The sequence below is a fragment of the Pseudopipra pipra genome, chromosome 8 (genome assembly GCF_036250125.1).
Source record: "Pseudopipra pipra isolate bDixPip1 chromosome 8, bDixPip1.hap1, whole genome shotgun sequence".
Classification (NCBI taxonomy): domain Eukaryota; kingdom Metazoa; phylum Chordata; class Aves; order Passeriformes; family Pipridae; genus Pseudopipra; species Pseudopipra pipra.
In genome coordinates, this window is record NC_087556.1 from 17,976,103 (window position 1) to 17,997,524 (window position 21,422).

A 21,422-nucleotide genomic window follows, 5' to 3' on the forward strand; every position below is an offset into this window, starting at 1 on the left:
AGAGGACACGTGTAGAGAGCAGAAAATGCTAACATCTGCAGCTTAAGAAGGGGAGTGGAAACATTAGTGGAATTAAAAAAAAAAAATTAGTTTCATCACTGAGGGAAGTTTCCGTGTAATAAGAAAGAGACATGACATTACTCTTAAAGCCACCCTGAATTAGAATCAGTGCAAAAGGAGGTTGTTTATCTCTGTTTATCTCTCTATGAAACTGGTTTCAGCATTATCCAGCAGTGGATAATAAAAAGAAAGATGAAGTGGGTCAAAGGGAGTTGCTCTGTACCAAAATCTCCCTGGAGAGTTCTGTTTGAAACAGCTTCCTTCCCTCCCCTCCTGCCCTGCCCCCCTCGCCACCTCCCCTCTGTTGTTGAGGAGCTTTATGTTTTACAGCCCCATATCTCTAGCAAGGGAGCAAAGTCCCCCTATCTGTGCTCCCTGGGTAGGTCTTGTCCCACAGAAGAGCCCTCCCCCATCACCCCATAAACTCTGCTCACATTGACCCCTCTCCTGTTCTTTGCTTCACATACCCAGGTCTCTGTAAAGCACCTGGTAATGGGTGAGCATTAAATGGGCATCAGTGTCCTCTGGCAGGGCCTGTTTCTCTTCACACACTGGAGAGGGAGCTTATCCAGATTTTCAGACAACTAATGTCACATTAGGGGGATTCCACCCAAACAACCACATCAGGGACCATTTCAGTCAGTGAAACAGGCTCTGCCACCTGCCAACACTCAGCCCATCCCATTCTTTCTTTTGGGATACAAAGCCAAAATGATACTGACCCCTTAGATACTGTGATGGTGGAGGGATGTGTTAAAATGGATATAATCTTATATTATATTCTGTATGTATATTCTTATATATGCACCTAGATCTCTTATTTATCTCCCAGGTAATGGTAATGGGCTGGGAAAGTAATTTTCTTTCTTGCATGAACTCATTGACTCAGGACTTAAATCCATGTCGGTTCAATCAGTTTTTGAGTGCTCATGTGCACAAAAATAGCCAGACATAGTGTAAACACCAGACTTTGTTTTCTATGGAGTTGTCCAAATGGGGTTTATAGGATGGGCAGATTTTATCTTTAGCTTAATTAGCTGAGTAATAGCAGATTCTGCAGCACTGAAGAAGGAAACATGTCCTACCTAAATTTAGATATGAAAAAGGTATACAAATCAGCTTGTCTGCCCTGTTAGTGAGGAAATACTGATAATTCCAGGGAATGGGTCATCTGACTTTTCTTATGAGCTTATTGTAGTGTGAAATGAGTCAGTCACTGAAGAAGTTTGTTTCTCTTGACTGCAGAGGGAGGCTCAGAAAACATATACAGATGGACATGTCCGACTGCTAGGGATCTGTTTTGAGGCAAATGACTCTAATTCCCTGTGCATTTCTCCTGGTCCTAATGATGTTTTATATCATCAGCAAATTCTGCAAATTCTAGTACAACAGGCACTGCTCTGAATACTGCACACCAGGGTATTTAAAACCAGAAGTTGGCAGATGAATGAAATTGAAAGCAGCCTTCTAGGCTTTGGAGGGATGATTATATTGTTGAGAACAGTCAGTTTTACTGTCATCAAGTTAAAACTGAAGTTGTTTGCATTTTCTTTTCTTTTCCTTTACTGTTGTAGATAAAGTGCCTTGCACTCCTTTATTGGCAGCCTTGAGGGTGACAAACTGCTGCAAAGCCCAATGCACCAGAAAAGCAGGGCTTTGCTTGCAGCATCATCTCACATCCAGATGTGGCTTTTTTATTATTTATCTAATTACTCATGTAATCCTTGAAGGGTTTCAAAATGCTGCTTGGAGGGTTCCAGGAGTTTAACTGGAAAGAGATTTAACTGCCAAAGGCCTTAGGTCACTTCTGATGACAGAAAGACAGGAATGATTCAAGAGTGAAAGGCTATTTCAGTGTGAAAGGATTATCTGGGTATGCAAGACCCAGTCTGATACAGTTCACAGTCACAAGAAGCACCTGAAAAGACTCTGCTTTCTTCCCAGTAGAGTAGGAAAGCAAATGCTGGGGCCTCTGGTCTTCACAGAATCACAGACTATACCCAGTTGGAAGGAACCCACAAGGACCATTAAGTCCAACTCCTGACCCTACACAGGATTACTGAATCCAACTCCTGGCCCTGCACAGGACCATTCCCAAGAGTCACATCATTTGCCTGAGAGTATCATCCAAACACTTCTTGAACTCTGTCAGGTTTGGTGCTGTGACCTCTGCCCTGGGGAGCCTGTTGCAGTGCCCAACCACCCTCTGGGTGAAGAACCTTGTTTTAATATCCAGCCTAAACCTCCCCTTACACAACTTCAGGCCATCCAACAGCAGCAACAATCATGATGATGATGATGATGATGATGAAAAGGAAATTAAAAAAATCAAAATAAAACTCCAGAAAGACAAGGGATGGAAATTAAAAACTCACTACTAACCAACTGATGCCCAGCCACCACTGAGCAGTGGCCCCCAGCATATTTCCCCCTAGTTTATATGCTCAGCATGGGGCTCTATGGTATGAAATATCGCTTTGATCAGTTGGGATCAGCCATCCCAGCTGAGTCTCCTTGTGTTCTTGTGCAACCCCAGCTTATTTGCTGGCAGGGTGGTAGGAGAAGTAGAAAAGGTCTTGAGGCTCTGCAAGCACTGCTCAACAATCATTAAAACATGCCAGAATTATCAGCACTGGTTCCAGCACAAATCCAAAACGTGACCCCATACCAGCTATTATGAAGATTAACTCCGCCCATCCAAAACATGGACAGCAGGTTGGCAGAGTAGCCAAAGGAAATTATCTTTCCTGGTCTGCTGTGAATAGCAACAGCTACTAAACTTACCACTTCTAGATAGGACTTTCCTTAGTGCCACGTAGAAAATAAAAATATCAACCTCTGCCTTATTTCTGGCAGCAAGTTGACAAAGGATCTGCCGTGACCAGCAGATATTAAGGTTCAGGGATAACTTCAGCATTCAAAATGTGTGTAACACCCATATTTGTAAAATGCTACACGTAGTTCTAGAGATAAGATGCAAAGCACATTGGTAGTTTTCAGATCACAGAAATTACATTTGACTAGGGAGATCAAGAAACTTGGTTAAATATTTGTGTATGAACTCCTAGACCCAAAACATAACTCAGCTGAAAAAGGATGAAATCAGTGAAGTTCATCAGTCATTCACAATACCTGGCAAACTGCTTTTTAGTCATCAGAAGGGCAAGGAAATGAAGCTGATAACAGCCTCCCCTTGACATGTACTATGACTCCACCAACAGTTAATCACTATATTGCTCCTATACCCCATCATCTTTCAATAAAGCCAAGGCACTTAGTTCTGATCTACAGTCAGCATTAAGAAAGAACAGGCACTTCCCTAAACCAGTCAAAAAAAGTCAGGAAATGGGAAAAGTGATGTGCTATACATGGTAAAGAGAGGCACAGAAGTGAAGGCTGTGAGTTTCCAAGAGGGTGTCTGAGGTCAGCAGAGTTCCTGAGGCTGCTGCTCTCAGCTGTCTGCACGAGCAGTGGAGCTCCTCCTGAGCCAGCTGCAGAACCACCATGGTGCACAGCAGGTCATCCAGAAGGTCCATGCCCTCGGAGATAAAGCAGCAAAGGGGCAACATTATCAGCTGGCCCCATCTGTAACACCGTCATCAAAGGGCAGAGGGCCCACTGTGTCTTTCCAAAGGCTGAGCAGGGAATCTGCAGCACAAACAGGACCTGAACACAGACCTGCTCAAACTCGGGCTAGGGCCCTAACTAGAGGCATTCTGAAACTTTAAAAAGTTACTTATCATCATCACAAAAGATCATGGAAACATGGAACTTGCTGGTAGTCTTTATATTCTGAAAATAGTGTATATCATAATAAAAATGATAGCATGAAAATTCACCAAATGACAATTTAAAATTCAATAAGAATTCAGCAATCATCAAGTAACAAAACCTTTGTTAACACTTCATGATATCCAGTAACAACAGTGATAAGGAAAACAGATGATAAATCATGCATTTAAAATACAAAAAGAAAAAAAAAATAGCAACTGATGCTGATGCCAAGTGATATAATGTAGGCCTTCAATGTGCCTTTCAGTCCTACCAGTGACAGAGGGAGGTGGCAGAGTGGCTTCAGAAGTTAAAGGAGGAAATCCAAGAAACAGTACAGCCCTAAGAAGTGATCACACCACAGTGTCACAGCCAGTGCTGGACCCTTCTAGCAGGAGGATCATGGTGGAAGAGGAATCTTCACCTTGGTGACACCATCCCCCTGTTGATTGTGTAGATAGTCAGGCTACAGCAAGTTTCTCAGTATCATGTGAGAAGCCCCTACTGCAATACTCCCCAGGTAGAACACAGAGAACACACCACTGGCTAATCTTCTCATCTTCCAGACCAGTTTCCACTGAGGGATTTACATCATTTCCTACTGTTTGGGAAGTTGGTTTGGAATGAAGAAAATTCTAGAAACTAGCAACATTTTAACTTCAAGTTTACAGGTAATGGTATCTGCCAGTCAGGCTTTCCTCCTAAACATGCCAAATTACAGCAAGTGCAGTAAAAGTGTAGTTCATGTTTCCCTACTCTAAATGGTAAGCAAAGAAATGCAGAGAAACTTGAGAAAGAAGAGCTGTGTCAGAAGATGGAAGAAAGTGAGAGAAACATTTACTTCAAGTCGAAGAGAAATGCAGAGAGCCCAGGACAGGGTGGAGGGCACTGCCTGGGAAGGACCTTTCTCTATAGAAGTCAGTGCCAAACTGAGTAGGTAGTGTATGTAGTGGGGCTGGAGGGTCCTAGGACAGAGACAGGTGAGACAGAGAGGACCAGTGGTTGCCGTGGCCAAAGACCCCAGGTCATTCCCTGTGTGAGGGTTTACATCAGTTACATGGTGGCTGAGGGAAAAGGAGAATTTGCAGGGCCAAGGGAGAGTTTCTAGGATGTCATTTAATGTTTAATAGTGATTGGTTCAGAGCCCACAGGGATCATTCTCTTCCATGACAACTGTCCGGATTCAGGGATTGATTCTCTTGCCTCATTCCAAAGCATGTAACAATTTCTTCCAGTCCTCCCCCACGACAGGTTTCAGATATGGGATCACCAGGTAAACAGTGCACATGTAAAGACTCTTCTGCTGCAGCTCTCATCCCTGCCTCCCTCAAGTGTGAAAGGTGGCTCCTCCCCTCCTCCCTACCATCGTCTTCTCCTGCACATATCACCTCCTCTGGAAATGATGGTGCCTAATGCATTCTCTCTCATAAACACGAAAGATGTCCCCTATCCTTTGTCATTTGGAACACTGAAAGAGGAGAACATCAACTGTGATTTATTTTCCCCACTAAAAAGGTATGAAATATATGATATTTCAATGAAAATATTGTCAATAAAAAATTAAATAACTGAGTATGTACCTCTGCCTTTTTTCTCAGTGACTGTCAAGTTACTAATTGCAGTGAGTCTCCCAGTAGTGCTAAGGCGAAAGATGAAGAGTGATCCACATGTGGCACTGTACAATACATTCTGTTCGTATTCAACAGCTCAGATGGCACAGCTGCTAGAAGCAAAACAGCCATTGCACAGCTGATCTGATACTTCACAAGGACTTGGCAAGAAGGATATTTGATTTATCAGTGCAAATGGATTGGTTAAATATTTCTTAATGAACTCAGTTAATCCAGGCATCAGTTGAAAGCTTTCCAACATCAGACTTTGTAACTAGGTTTTGCGGAAAAGGAAGACTGAACTTCCATGACCTCTTTCGGTATTCCACAACCTCTTTCACTGCACCTTTCATGTAAGGTACATTGGCTCTTTAGACTATTTGCTATTAAGAAAGGATTATGGTTTATTATTTGATCCAGCTGTACCTTATAGAGAGTATTGAGATCATATGAGGGCCAAGGCCTACCTAAAAATTTTTCAGCCTTAATGAAGGAAAAATTGAGAAAGAAAAAAAAAAAGGAACTTTGCCACCCTCTTTTTACATAGTATAGGGTTTTTCCTAAGTGCAAATCCAAAGACACAAGTCACCATAACTATTGTTTTGAGAGCTGGATTACAGAGATCTCTAACTTCCATGACCAGGCCACTCCCAACCAGTATCAGACAGTCTTTAGCATAGATGGAGCCTTGGTCTGACCCAGGCTTTGGGGCTGGCTCATTTTACACTTCTTTCACACACATTTCCAGCTGTATGTTGCTATACAATTGAGGATGTGCTTAGTTCACTGAATGGCAGAGATGATGTAGTGGGGGGACAGAATTTTAACTCTTCAGCAGGAAATGAATTCTGGTTCTGTAGTCTAGTTTTCATCCAAATCCACCAACAATGTTTTCAAAGAAAAAAGAAAACTCAAACAAAACACACACACACACACACAATCCCCCCAAAACCAAACCAAACCAAACTGTTTGTTATCACAATTGTGTTTCAGCAAAGAAAATTGCCTAGTTCCCAAAGGTCATGCACTCATATATTAACATTAAAAATGCTATTTAAAAGTGAACAGAAGCAAAGTCCTTGAAGCACAAAGTCCTTGTGGAGGTCGTTTATAGGAGGTGGCTGGGTTCCTGGCCACCACTGATGCATTCTCCTTGCCAGAAGAGAAATAGTGTGGAATGGTGTCTGGAAATAGTGTCATTATTAAGCAGACCACAGAAAGGCTGGTAGGTGCCCTATGGCAAAAGAAACCCCCAACCAAGCAACCCAACCCAACCCAAACCATAATAACCCAAACCAAAACAAAGCAAACCAAAACAAAATACAATTGGGTGAATACTCTCTGTTAACTGGTACTATGTTATTTTGAGAAATGAACAGCTTCTGTTGCTTGGCTGGTTTGTAATAATTTCTGATCAGAATGGGGGGATGCAGGAGGGGGCATGTGCTATTGCTATTCAGTCCCACCAGTGACTGTGGAAGCTGTTCAGGGTCCTCTGAGTGTTTTGAGGTCCCACTGCCCTCTCCTGGCTGGTATTGCCTCTGCTGGAGTTTTCATCGGCCACGAATCGAGAATTTGCAAAGGTACAACATCTTGGGTTTTCCATCTTTGTTTTTTTAAAGTCAGTTAATGCCGGTATTATATACCATCCAGTCTCCTTGAAAGCAGCTGGGCTCCTATTTATTACCCTCTTTGCCTCAAACTCATAAACCACCTCTCCCCATTTGTCTCATTTGGAGAAACCAAGATCACTTCCTTCTAACAGCTGGACCTGGGGATAATGCCAAGGTCCAACACGTTGCCCACAGCTGGTGGAAGATCAGGGTCTAACTCTAAAACCATATTGTAAATATGGCTGAAGGAATCCTCCTCTCTCCACTGCTGTTCAGCCCCTTGAAATGCACAACAGGCAGAGTAGCCAACAGCCACAATCACAGAGCACTTCATGCAAACAGTTATGGCTACATGGTGATTTCCCTACTCAGGGAAGGACTTAGCAGCCTTTACCAGGCAGTAAAGATTTACAATGTCAGCAAAGGACAAGAAATATTTCTAAAAAATTAACAACATGATCTAGCAGCAGCAGAGGGCACCAGTGACAAGAACATCTGACCTCTTCAGAGCCCAGAGTAACCCTGGCCAGGGCAGTCCCTTTCACCCTGTAAGGTCCCTTGGAGGCTCCAGCAGTTCTCCAGGACTCTTCTTTGCATCTCTGCCAGCCTGCTTCACTTCTCTGGCTGCTCAGCTTTGGACTCTGCTTCAGTTCCACTTACCTCTCATGTTACTTACCCCAACTCCTTACTTAGCCCAGCTCCTCCCTGTGCGATCCCTGCCAATGCCATGGCCATTCCCACCCTCAAAGCTTGTGCTCTGAGCACCCTTGACACCTTTCCCTCTTTACTTCAGGTGCCCTGCCCCAGCTGGAAGAAATCTCATCACAATGGGATTTCCCTGCCACACCCTGTGGTACCTCCCCGGAGATGTGCCTGCCCTGTGATTTCCCCTCCAAGGCTTTCACCACTCCTTCCCATCCTCCACAATGACCCACACCTGGAATTTGAGAAGTCATGGCCACTATGACTCTCATTTCCTAAATCTATCATAAGACACTCTAGAAAACTCTGATCTCATAATTTTGCTATGAAGAGAGAGTTTCTTTTTCTCAGCCTTCCTGATGATCTTCAAGGGCACAGTGGACTGGCTAAACATAATCACAAAGCTACTTCCAAACTAAACACCTTCCACCTGAAACAAGCTGGGTTTCAGGAATGCAAGAGAATAATGGTGGCAACCATGGAAGAGCCACAGTATCAAAGGCATGCAATTCGTATCAGAATTCACATCATGTTCTCATCTTTATGGAGAAAAAACAGAATTTAAGTCTTACATGTTATGGCAATGAAGAGCCAAGCTCATCCTTCAATAACCACAGGTAAACCAAACTGACTTTTCAGTTGAGTCTTTGCAATGGATAAAAGTTGCACTTCCTTGTCCTATGAATTTAATTAGCTCTGTGAATGACTGAAGATTAAAAAGAATAAAAGAACAGTTTGCTGATTGAACTTTGGATTAAGAAGAAACGAGTGAAATTTCCAAGCTTTAAGTGCCCCAATACTTGGAAAATCAAAAATACTCATCCAAAATATATTGGCTTAAAAAGATTTGGTGTGAAAATACCATTTGTTACTTATACCAAACCTGGTTTTACATGCATTTTTTTTCAGTGAATTTATTCATAGTGAAAATGTTCCATCTTGAAAGACCTAGACACAGATGAAATTTGGCAGGTCAAATGATAACAAAAGCAAGAAACAAAACCATAAAGAAGTATCAGAGAAAAGCTGCAGATATATAACTTCTCCAATTGTATTTCTTTTCCCGTTGTTCAAGGATTTTTCCTTATTCCAATATATTGATGCTTTAGAATAAACTGGTGTGCAAAATTAACTGGAGCAAAGTAAACTGCTCACCAGCTTAGTGCATTCCATAGGCTCTAATTCTGAAAGCACTCCACAGCACCACTAATTCGCAGAGACTTGAAAGATATATGGTACAGATGATCAGTCTGAATTTGTGCTATCAGTTTTGTAAGCATAAGTGTCTAACTTACAGAGTAAGACTAGAAATGTGAGGAATTAGTAAATTTTTCTCTCAAAAAAAAAAAAAATTACAAGTGAATTCATCAGCTTAGTTGATTTTTGCAATTCACAAAAGGTCATTCTCATTTTGTAACGTGTTATACCTGGATTGCCATCCAAACTGTACTCTGCATTTTTCTCTTGGTTTGAAATCTCTTGTCCTCTTGAAGAGTCTGCACATGATTCAAACCACATCAGCCTTTAATTAAAATAAACTTTATTCTTTTTTAAGCCACCAGTGAGGACTACAAACTCTTGGAAAACATGAATAAGCTGACTAGCTTGAAGCACCTAGAAATGAAAGATATTGCTATAAACATCAGTAGGAATCTTAAGGATTTGAATCAAAAATGTAAGTACACCAAATATGGTAGGGGTATAACGAATGATGCACTTGTTTGGGAAATGAAGCATCTTAAGAGTCAGAAGGTTCACATTCCATTAGGTGCTGAAGGAAAGAAAACTCCCTGAAATAGATATGCTGCTATACAATGCTAATCTTGTGTATTACATGTATATACATGTATAGACCATGTAGACTAGCTGTATTCAGGCTTAAGGCTGAATAATATTTTCCTCTTCTCAGGAGGTTCTGTTGCTCCGTTGTTTTGCAGTGACAAGTAGAAGCCTGTCCCTTACCCATGCTGATATTGGCTATGTGTGTGTTAGTCCTGTTTTTCACATGAAATATTCTGTCTAAGAAAATTCCTCTGTAACCTATAAAAGACATTTTCCCTCAATAGCAGTAAGACCAAAACTTCACTTTTTCCTTCATTGTGCTCTGTGTTGAGAAGATACTTGGGCCTTTGGACTTATGAGAGGGGTATTGAAAACCCTTAATTTTGGTATCCCCCATTATCTGTTTGACATAGGGAGACTAATTACTATAAATTTACAATAAAACAACTTGCTGCATTTGTTTCTCTGGAATCCCAAGTTCCTGTTGGAAAGATTATATAAGCTGTTTCTGTATTTTTTCAAAGGACAGACTTTTTCCAGCTCCTGAAGATGGTAGAGGAGAACATGTTTTAAACTCTGCCTCAAGTATTGTTGCAATTGCATTCTTTGACTGCCTGGACCTCAGGTGAAATTGCAAGATATATTGCTCTATCATGTGCTCAGTTAACTTAGCAGATCCTTGCTCTACTTCAGCAGTGAATTGTGATCCTGGTAGTTTTTGAAGTGGCATGGCCAGCACAAAAAGTTGCTTCTCTATCGGATTAACAATTTCCAAATTGCTAATTTGGCAGAGCCCTGCCTACTGAACAGGCATGCCTCCTACACCGAGGACTTTTTCCATACCTGTTGACCGTAAGTACTTCAAGCTGGCTTTTGAGTGAGTTGCATTTGAGAATAGTGCAAGTGCTGATATGTAGGAAAGAAATACAGTCTGTTTAGAAGAATGCCTAGTGACATGCCAGTGTGGTACACATCCTCATTGCGTTGGGCAGTGTACAGCACTGCAATTAGTCAGGACAGGCACTTTTCCCTAGTGCTATTTAAAAACAGTGAAGCAGATGATCCTCGAGTGCTTTCAACATCACTTTAAATATCCTGGGTTTAAAATAGAAGCAGCATTTCTGTGCTCGCGGTGTTTCCCCGGCAGGACTGCGGGGGGACAGAAGGGGACGCTGTGTCAGCAGGGAAAACTTCAAGAGGCATCAGCTGCGAGGAAGTGGAAACCTTTGGGGGGGGGGTGTGGGTGTGTATCTCAGTTGAGGGGGGGCTGTATATCCCGCAGCACACAAGCATTGGGAGTTACAGTTACGACTCATGTCAGAAAACATCCCTGGTGTATTTGTGTGCCAAACAGAAGATCCGTTTAGAAAGGTGAGTCCCGGAACCAAAGTTCCTCAGTGTTAATCAGTAATCCAATAGAGAGCTTCATCCTCAGGATAAAGCAGTGCTAGTGAACCTCAGAATGTTCTATGTCATACAAAACTACTTTCAACTTCTAGGTTGAAAGTTTCAACCTTTTAACAGTCATGTATAGCTTAACATGCTACTGTGTAGGGTTATCAAGAGAGCACTGACATCCCAAGTGGTCAAAAATACATCTGAAATAGCAGCTGGGAGAATCTTTAACTTGACAGCTGTGGATAAAACCACTGTTTTCACAACTTTCCCTTTTAAATGAAGCTTCTGTATGGGAATTCACAAATGTCTCAGCATCCTTCCCTTCAGCCTATAAGAGCTGTGTAACATATGTGCTCATGAGGCTCTGGTATGTGCTCTGCCCGTGTTTTTTTCCTCTTCAACAAGAAATTTAAAGGTATTTGAGTTTATATCTGACTACTCCAAACTGCTTGTTTTTACCTTTGATCACCCCATCTCCCTTGACCCACATCTGTCCTTTATCTCCAGACATCCAATTAATCTCTGTATGTCACGTTAATTTATAATAATAGCTCAGACAAGTGCTATTGCCCTGTTATGGGGACAATGCTGAAGTACATTTGTTTGCTTCATGGATTTCTTCACTGAGTTCTTAGGGACACTTTCGTATGTTTCAGAATTTGCCAGTTCTTCTCTTCATTAGTACTTGCCCAGCTGACTGTTGCTTCTGTAGCTGCTTCCCAACTTCTTAGAAGCATCTTAGAATCTTGAGCTCACAGGGGTGCTTGTGTGAGAGGTATTTGGGAACTAATAGCAACAGTGTGCAGAATGGATTAATGAAGTTCGAAAGTCTTTTTCACATGGCCAAGTGCCAGGACATTGTGTCAGGTTTGCCACAGAAAATTCGTATGGTCCTGCCTGGTTCTGCACATGAGCAAGTAATGCACTGTCCCTGCAGAAGAAAAAGCCAAGGCTGCACTGTGCACTAGCAGGCAGGGAGAGGGAGCAGTGTGGCTTCGTGGGACATGTAGAACTTTCCAGCAGTGGCTACTTTTTTTAGTTAACCCAGAGCTAAGGTAAGCAGTTTTTGGTTACCATTGCACTGCTTTTTATACCACAAGTGACACAAAGTGAGGCTTCCAGGACACGGCTTTAGCCCTCCTCAAATCTCAACACCCATTTCACATCCTGGTGGAGTCTCTGGGTGCTAAAACTGTTTTCTTGCTGATCTGCATTGGCTGCCTCCTTTTCATTTCAGCATGGAGGAAGATGTCTGAAAGAAGGAAGCTGCTTCCTCATTTGCTTTGGCTATTTTAGTCATGGCACAGCTGAAGAGGAATTACAGAGTGCTTTCTTCTTTTTATCAGATGAGACAACTTATTTCTATGATTCTGTGACATTTGTGGCCTTTGCCTTTGGAATGCTATGCCACCAAGTCATGGTATATCTAGCTTATTAATACTTTCAAAGAAAAGAAGTTTAGGCTGTTAATAAGCAGTTAATACCATTGTGGTAATGTTACAGTTGCTGTCTTTTCCCACAGAGCACAGATTCAGCTCTCTGTCTTCACTGTAATCACTATATATTATACTTTGCAGGGAGTGTGATCAAGACAGGAAATGCCAATCCTAGATCTGTACAGGTATGATTGGCTATTCATGTAAACACTGTTTATATTTTTTTGCCTGATAGTAACATTGCTGTAGTGATCTTTACGTACTTCATAAAATAATAGGAAGATGTAAGCTGGCGTTTATCTAGGAAATGGCACTGGGGGCATCCTGGTATTATTTAATTTGTCTTTTTTTTTTTTTTCCACAGTGGACAGCTCTGTAACTACAGCTGGGGTTCTGATAAGTCCTGTATTATCCCACATTGGGAATGGAAGTTTATAGGTCATTAGCCAGTTCATTCTTCAAGCCATAGGATGTTTCATCTACATGAGTGAAATGAAACAGTCAGATTTCAACAGTATACAAGACTTGAAAAACATTAAACATTTGGAAATACAAGCTTTGTGGATGCAGGTTTTTCACTGAAAGATGGTCTGGGATCTCAGAAAAAGAACAATTCAGTGTAACACTTTTTTATTTTGCAATGTAAGTTGTAGTTTCACAAACCTTCATTACAATCACACAGAAGATAACCCATCTGCCCAGTCACTGATAAACTCCATTCCCACCACAGTAGACAATAAGTACTGGGACAAGAATATGTTAGATGACCATCATCTAACAGAAAAAACCTCACTGTTTTACGCTTACCTTTACAAATAGGTTACAACCAAATTGAAAGTACAGAGGAGAGAGGTACCTCAGCAGATTCTGTGGAAAGCCTGGAGTACAAGCATCTCTTCTGCTGTGCTGAGATGATCAAGGGATAGGGACAGCAGTGGCAGGGCTCTCAGTCAGCTACTCCACACACCCTGGTGTATCAGGAGCCAGACAGGAAACAGAGCTGGGCGAGGCAGGTGCAGAGGAGAACCTGTATGATTTTGCACAGGGAGCTGTGTTCTTCCCTGTGCCATTGCCTACTCTGTCTCTGTTTAGAGCTGGCTGTGGTGATTATAACAGCACCATACCATTTTCTTTTCTAAGCGCTTTTGTCTCCATAAAGCATCTAGAAAATTATGAGTGTTTCAGTCTCAACAGATTGGGAGGTGACTGTTGTTTAATCAGAGCAGTCATGAGTTTGGGAGCTGGCAACAGTTTTCACTTGGCTAACGTGGAACAAAAGAGAGCTGATAGGGTCGGGGCGTCCTTGCCAGACTGGTGATTACTGGAGTAATGTCAATGTCCTTGGGATCCATAATAGGCTTCAAAGTAAAGTTCTGCAGGATGGATGTTAAGAATATGAATATCTCCATCCGGGCCAGACCTTCTCCTGCACAGACACGTTTTCCTGCAAGAAAAGAAAATAATAAAAATTGAGGTGACGCAGTATTTTCCTTGCTAACTGCTTTTAACCACTGTTCCTTGACAGTTCAGATGTCTCAGAAGGCACAGGCAGCACTGCAGCATTTTGGGGAAGCAAGTGAATTAAACTGGGAACTAAGGGTCTAGAACACTAAGAGTGCTCAGTGGGCAAAGGTGGTTTGAAAGCTCTGGTGTCTCATGTTCAGCTGCTGTTTGATGGTATGTTTGGAGAGAGAGAAGTTGCATGGCTGAGTCCCACTTTATACACCTCTTCTTGGAGAAGGCATTGAAGGAACTTCTGTGGTTGGTAAAAAAGGAAGTCAACTGCAACTCTAATGCAGGGGTTACAGCTGCCCAGAAGTGAGTAGCAGATGTCAGCAGACATCACTGTACAGATCATGGCAATGGAGCCACTGCAATTTGCAAAGAGATTCTAGGAGAGGATAGTCTAGGATCTGAAATAGGAAGAGGTCTTACCTGCAGAAAATGGCATAAAGTAGTCACTCTTTTTAAAGGTACCGTTTGCATTCAGGAAATGTCCTGGGTCAAATTTTTCTGGATTTGGAAATTCCTTGCTATCATGTAGGACAGCAGTCAGCATAGGGAATACTACAGTGCCCTGAATTGACAAAAAAGAAAGGTGCAATGGAGAGTGAAAAGATATGACATTGGTATGGCAAAGATGGTTTTTTTAATGAATTTTAGTGGTGAGTCTGTTTAGAGTATTTCAAATTGCTCCCAAATGGAATACACCTTACATTTATGTAAAAAAATAGAAAGCTCTACCGCCCTCTTCTCATAGAGGATGAAAAATCTTTTCTTTTTTTTTTCTTTTCTTTTCTAATACAAGGGATTGGACTCAATAACTACCAGAATCCCCTTCTAAACAGAACTATTCCAATTCAATGTCACATTGCAGTGCTTTTAAAAATTAAATAAAATACAAAGAATAGAATATATAATTGATTTCAGGAGATTATGACCTTTCTCAGACACAATGCAACAGACCTTGGGGATAAAATAGTCTCTGAACTTGGTGTCTCTGGTCACAGCATGTGGGACATTCAGTGGAATGAAATCAATGTATCTCTGGATTTCATGGATCACAGCCTCTGTGTAGGGCATCTGGCTCCGATCTGCCATGCGGGGGCTTCGGTCCCGGCCAATCACAGAATCAATCTCCTTTTGCATTTTCTCTGTTAGGAAATAAGGAAATGCTCAGTGGACAAGTAGCCCATCTGTTTGCCTAAGTCTCTGCCTGTATTTACAACACAACTTGCTTTTAGTAAATTGGGAATATATGAATATACTTAGTACTAACATCTCCTTCTTGTGAATAGGACTAAGATAATACACATTTCCACACTGCAAAGACATGTTTCTTAGTCAGGGGACCATTGCCACATGCAGAAATGACAGGAATTTTCCAAACTGATCCCATAACCTACTAAAACTTTTTACATCATTTATTTCCTTTTCTATTACCTGCTATCTCTGGGTATTTTTGGAGAATCAGAATTGCAAATCTCAATGTGATGCTGGTGGTCCCTGTTCCTGCAAGGAACAAGTCGAGCGTGGTTCTGGTCAAGGTCTCAGTGGTGAATTTTGAGTCAACATTTCCTTTCTCCTGCAAGAAGATTTGATAGAAGGTTTTGAATGACAAAATCAAGAAGCTTGTTTAAAAAGAAAAGTCCTATGCCCATAATGTATGTTTATAAACATATCTAATGTCCTTTCAAAAATACAGCACTCTCCAGACCACCAGCACTTATGTACTTTTGCTGAATAATATTATGAACCTTTTTTAATATGGGAGTAGCACTGAATTACATTAACCAGATTGGTCTTCATCTTTCTTAACTTTGGCTGGTGCTGTTAATTCCGTGCTTAAAAATCCTTGATAAGGAAATGGAGAGGATAGAATGAAGTCAATGTGACAAGAAGAGCAAGTTCCCCCCTTATTTGCAAAAACCCAGTGCCCCATCACATGAGAAAAGATGTGATTCAAGCAGTGATTTCCTTATAATCCAACAAATCTATACTCTTACAATACCCGTTCCATTTTGTTAAGAAAAGCATCAATAAAATCTCGAGGACAAGTGGGATCCAAGGTTTTCTGGTGCTCCATTATGATTTCTGTTGTAAATTGATCGATTTCTTCAACATTTTTTATCAGTTGTTTATGCGGTCCAGGTATTGACTCCATAACAGTTGGTAAGAAATTATATAGCTGTAAAAATAAAATGATAAAAAAGCACATTCTGATTAATGCACATACAATAATATTTCCCCCTAATTGTAACTATGAAAATGGGGCAATTAAACTGTTTTGGAATGGTAGGTCTTTATTACTCAGGATTTTAATGCTATTTACTTTATGGTTTTACTACATTCAAGGATAGATTGCACTTCAGCAACTTTTGCAATTATATCCTTTGGACATACAATCACAATTCCATAAGATAAGAAAAAACCAGCAGGAATTGGTTATATAACTGTCTTTTTCACTTTCAATTTTTTTTGTTCCAAATTTAGGAAAATCCCCTCTAATTAAAAATTAATAATATGAATAAATCTTCATTAATAAAATATTATAACAATAAATGTATTAAATATAACCATACACACCTTTGCTTGTAGAGAGGACTGAAGCCTGCTGTTTTCATCTATCAAATCGATTAAAGTTAGAAATTTCTTGTCCTCGTAGTCAAACCGATCCCCAAAGACAACGGAGCAGATGATGTTGGAAACAGCATGGACTAGGAAGTTGCCAGGGTCAAAAGATCGCTCTGCCACAACAAACAAAAATGTTATCTTGCTTTCAGTATTTCAGGGATCATCTCCCCCTCTAACACCACAGGGTAGTTTCACAACCTCTTGAGATCCAGAGTTTTGCAGTCCTTTGAAACGATGGTGAAGGGCTTGTCCAATTTATTCTTCTCTTCTTGAAGTGAACTAATTTCACCTCAACTAGAATGGTTTAAGTATCTCTTTTGCCCTGTTCTCAGCAGAACACTTGTCTGAGTGCCTTAGTTCTCTTCAGCTGGCACACACCTGTCTGCCTTACACATTGTTTATTAGAAATGGCCTAAGGATTCCCACAAAATCCCAGTGAAACCATGAGGACTTTGCCTGAACCATGGGTTTAGGTGATTGCATTCTGTTTATGAACTCTATTAGCATAAATTCCATTGTAGAGCCCTCTCCTAGGGGTTCAAATGCCTGTGATCAAAGTCTAGTTTCAATAGCACAGCTGCATTAACTTCTAAGAAGAAAACTACAGCATAAGAAAAAAGCAAGATTAGACCCAAGAAAGAAGGAATAGTATAGCGATAGGTTGCATCTCAAGGTTTCGAGAGGAGAAACAACAACATGAAAAGGGATAAAATCCTGAAAGAAAACCAAGGAGTCAGAAAATGTCAACTTGACAGCATTGAGAATCAGCCTATTCCAAGCAGTAATGGCACCAACCCTTCTCTGCCTGGCTGGTGACTCCCTGGCCACTGAAAACTCAGCAGATGTCTCATCAGAGGTGGTGAGGATATTAATGCTGAACTTAGAAGATACTAATCACAGCTCTTTGTTATTTGCACTAGGGGTAGATAATGGCTTTGTCCTTTTCAGTGGTACATATCTTGCTTGCAAAGCCTTTTAGTACACAGCAAAAGATGCTGTAACAAGGTAAGCAAGAGTTGGAGGTTTGCACAAGGGCATAAGAAATACTTATAACTGTATAAAAGCATAAGAAATAAGTATTACTGTATAAAAGCATAAGAAAAAAGTATTACTGTGTAAGTCAAAGGATAAAAGCAATGCAGGTGAGAGTGTTTTCTCTAATTTGTAACAGGAATGTTTATCTATGAAGCCATACTGAATTAGTGCCTCATGGAAAACAGTGATGCTTCATCATTCTGTCAGATCCATCTGCTTTTTCCGCCTTGCACAGTTAGCCCACACTGAGAGCTTGCTTGATGGAATGTGGAATGGAAGCCTGGAATTCAGGCTGGTAATGTGCCACTCTCAGGGGAAGGATTTAGAAGTAACATTGACCTGCCTACTACCAGAAAACACATTCATAGGTGGAAACCAAGGGGCTTACCTTACACCCTGCCCTCAGAAGCAGCCCCTGGTCCCACTGGACAGCCCCACCAATGTGGGAGGTGTGTCTATCTAGCGTTCAGATGGACTGGACCCAACCCCAAATATCTGTAAATGAGTTCTCTAGTCACCCACTTCTTCAAGAACTGTTTACATGGAGCTGCAGGAGACAAGGGGAGGAAGTGCATGTTGCTTGCATGCTGGCAGTGTCCAGCCCTGTCTCCATGGCTGAATTCCATCAAACCCTTGGCTTTGAAGCAGAGCTGTTCATTTTACCACTTCCTGTCTTGTCGCTCAAGCAGAACAGGTAAAAAGATACTTTCCAACCCTGTCTCCTACGTTTATCCTCCCCACTGTCACCGAGCCTTTGACCAACTGACTGTCAGGAGTGACAACTTTGCCTATTGAAGCAGGGAGCAGAAACAGTAACCATATGCCCAGTTATGGATTTTGTGAAGCAGCCCTATACGCCTCATTGTCTCATTGCAAACACGCATGGTGCCTCAGCAGGCACAACGTCCTTATCCTACCATGTGTGTTCTTGAGCCTCTCCACCAGAAAATGAGCTTCCTCCTGGATTCGCTCCTCGATGCCCTTTTTCCCCATCCCAAAATCCCGCAAGGTGGTGAGTGCAAATCGTCGGAGCTGCTTCCAGGTCTCACCATTGCTAGTCACAATGCCTGACACAGGAAGGAAAAATAGACCTTCATGAGGAAACAGATGTTTTTTCCCTAAATGGGAGCTACACAGTAAGTACTCAACCTGAAAAGACAGCTCTCTGTGGAGTTACACTGCTATTGCTATATACCCAGAAATGTCTGTGCAATTATGGAGGTGACGAATTTGATCCATCTGTCACAGCACTTTGAGTAAAACTGACTTTCTTCCCAGAAGAAAAGAACCTATATTAGGATGTAAGTAAGTAGGTAACACTGGTACTGAATAGGCAACAAGCACGTGGCCTTTGCACTGACATAACCATTAAATGTTCTGCTATGTCTCTTCACAGAGCATATACTTATTGACAGGATCATTGGAACTGCACTGTATATAATGCCATGGAATATGTTCTATTTACCCAGAGAAATGCCATACTGGGGACTGACCAGGTGAATAATCTCATGGCCTAATCCTGAGTGTGGCCCTAACCACATATAGGGTCAGCCTATATTATCTTATCTTTGTTGTGCTGTGGACTTTCCTTTTTCTGGTTCCTTAGCTGTGTATATATTTAGAGTATTTTCAGAAATGGGAGAACGAATGTAAGACCTTACAGGTACATTTAATGAACAATATTTTAGCCAGAATGTGAGGCATGCTGAAAATAGAAAGGCAGTCAATGAAGCTGTCCTGGGACCTTAAACAGTTTTCCAGGGGACCAGTTTACTCAAGGGTCCAAGCATGAGTTGGACTTTTGATCTTTAATTACTGGTTTGTTTGCATGAAAGTAGTAAATGAAATCCACCTCTCCCTCCTCCACTGCCCTCTCAGCTGTGTTCCTGCAGCACTAAAAGCATGTGTTTTTTACGCTAACATTACGAAGGACATACCTGTGCCTTTGAAGAGTTTTTCAGCCAGTGGTAGAAGGCCTCTTCCACTGAAGTCATCTCCTTGATCAATCAGAGCTTCTTTCATAACATCATAACCATACAATACCACAACCTTTTGTGGGCCTAAACGTATCGTGAAGACAGGACCATACTTCTCGCTGAGCTGTAGGAAAGAGGAACACAGAGAACAACAAGTCTGAATGTTAATCACGTGAAAAGGATTTTGTAGCAAAGGGGTCTGAGCGGTGATCTGCCATTGTCCCAGCGTCGCTGGGACATGACATTGATTAACAGCAGTGCAGAGCTCTTTCAACTATGAATTACAGACAATTATACAAGAAATAGGTGATAAGAATGGAAGCAGTAAGGTATCAAATCCAAATCTGAGAAAAGAAAATAGTCCTTCATAGGGCTGGCAAAACATTCTGCGAGGCCCTTCTGCAGGGCATAGTGGATAACAGTTTACATGAGCTCAAAACCAAATTGTATACACATATGGAAGCAAATGCCTAAAGGGTTTTTGAGCACAAACAGCAAAGGTGTTTCTCAAATCTCCTGGGCCACAGACCCCTGAAAATTGAGTGAGTATATCAGCAGACAGTCACAGCATCCTTGCACTAATCATGTACTCCTTTCCAGGCATTTGCTCTTGGCTACAATTGGGGATTCTTGGGCTATGTGTTCCAATCTGGAATGCTTCTCATGGTCACTTTATAAGACCAAACCAGATGAAATCCTGTGGTTTTTTCATGGTGGGAAACCGAATCACTTAGTGCTCTGAAACACAGCAGAATGCCTGAGGGTGCTTATGATTCTCAACATTCACAAGCACAAGGACAAAAATGAGCTCATCTGAGTATGTGTGCATCTGACAATACACACAGTGATGTCAGCCACCACCACCATTTTCCTCTGAAGAACCCGGGGACACCAGCCCTTTCCATATATCTGTCACCATACCCTCACGATCCCCTAAGGAACAGGCACTTTGGATGAACATTCCTTCCAGACCTTGCAACACAGAGGGGGTTTTTTGCCAGAGGGGTGACATCAGCCAGGGGAGGGAATGGACTGCACAATCCACCTCCAAACTTTTTTGTTTCAACTTCTTAACTTGCTAGTTCCACTCCCAGGTGATCGTACCTATCTGCTGGGGAGCAGAGGCAGCAAAATGGAGCAGGGTTCTCCCCAAAAGGGGGCCAAGCCATCTTTCCATCTTGGTGAGGAGCTGGGCACAGGAGGATTATAATGCATATTGCAATAGCATCAGGGCCTTGATTGCAAGTCCAGTGCCAATTGCAGTAATGCTGTGAGGTCAGCGTGGGACTCCTCATTAGTATGATCATTGCAAATACATAAACTGACTTGTAATATATAGAATTAGATATATAGATTTCAGAAGCATGTGTATCTGGGAAATCTTTTGTTTCTATTTGAGTCTAACCTTTGGTCAGTGCAAATTAAGCTTGTGAATTAAGCTGAGACTGCAGGGACTGGGCTTTATTTTATATATAGTGAAGATAACATAGAAAAGAACGAAACAGTCCCTTACCTTCTTCAAGCTTTCAGCCATGTTCCGTGGGTTCAGCTGGAGCAGGTTTCCAACAATGGGAAGTGAGAAGGGACCAGGAGGCTCCTTCCCTTTTTGTGATGTGCTTCTCCATGTGGCCAAGAGAAGAAGGCATGAGATACAGACAAGCAAGAAAATAGTAGTTGTTCCCAGGAGCTCCATGGTGGGCTGAGGCAGAGAAGTCAAGTGTCAGAAGAGCCTGATGTTGGACCTGTAAATCCATGCTTATTTATAGGCTGTGATACCAAAGCACGTGGTTGAAATTAGCCAATAGTGCCTTCCTATTCCTGCAGAGATATGAGATTACTTATTAATCTGCTCAAGATAAGAATGAATCTTATTAAAGTTATGTGAGTTATATAATAATCCTAAAG

General features: G+C 41.6%; 1 protein-coding gene across 1 annotated transcript; it reads right to left on the bottom strand.

Moving 5' to 3' along the window:
- Window positions 1-12,985: 12,985 nt before the first annotated feature.
- LOC135417993 (cytochrome P450 2H1-like) lies at window positions 12,986-21,266 on the bottom strand. The gene is made up of 9 exons (XM_064662760.1): window positions 21,031-21,266; window positions 19,479-19,641; window positions 18,459-18,608; window positions 16,459-16,619; window positions 15,884-16,060; window positions 15,316-15,457; window positions 14,839-15,026; window positions 14,308-14,449; window positions 12,986-13,816 (listed from the first exon to the last, which is right to left on the bottom strand). The coding sequence occupies exons 1-9, from the start codon at window positions 21,208-21,210 to the stop codon at window positions 13,635-13,637; spliced, it is 1,485 nt and encodes a 494-aa protein (XP_064518830.1). The 5' UTR covers window positions 21,211-21,266; the 3' UTR covers window positions 12,986-13,634.
- Window positions 21,267-21,422: the final 156 nt, after the last annotated feature.

Bases quoted from the DNA above. Each gene is read 5' to 3' on its own strand.
- LOC135417993 (XM_064662760.1), bottom strand. From the start codon at position 21,210: ATGGAGCTCCTGGGAACAACTACTATTTTCTTGCTTGTCTGTATCTCA. The intron at 16,061-16,458 runs GTGTGTATGGTT...TTATTTTTACAG, and splicing joins AGTCCTCTCTACAAGCAAAG to CTATATAATTTCTTACCAAC. The intron at 13,817-14,307 runs GTAAGACCTCTT...CTTTTCTTGCAG, and splicing joins CTTTATGCCATTTTCTGCAG to GAAAACGTGTCTGTGCAGGA.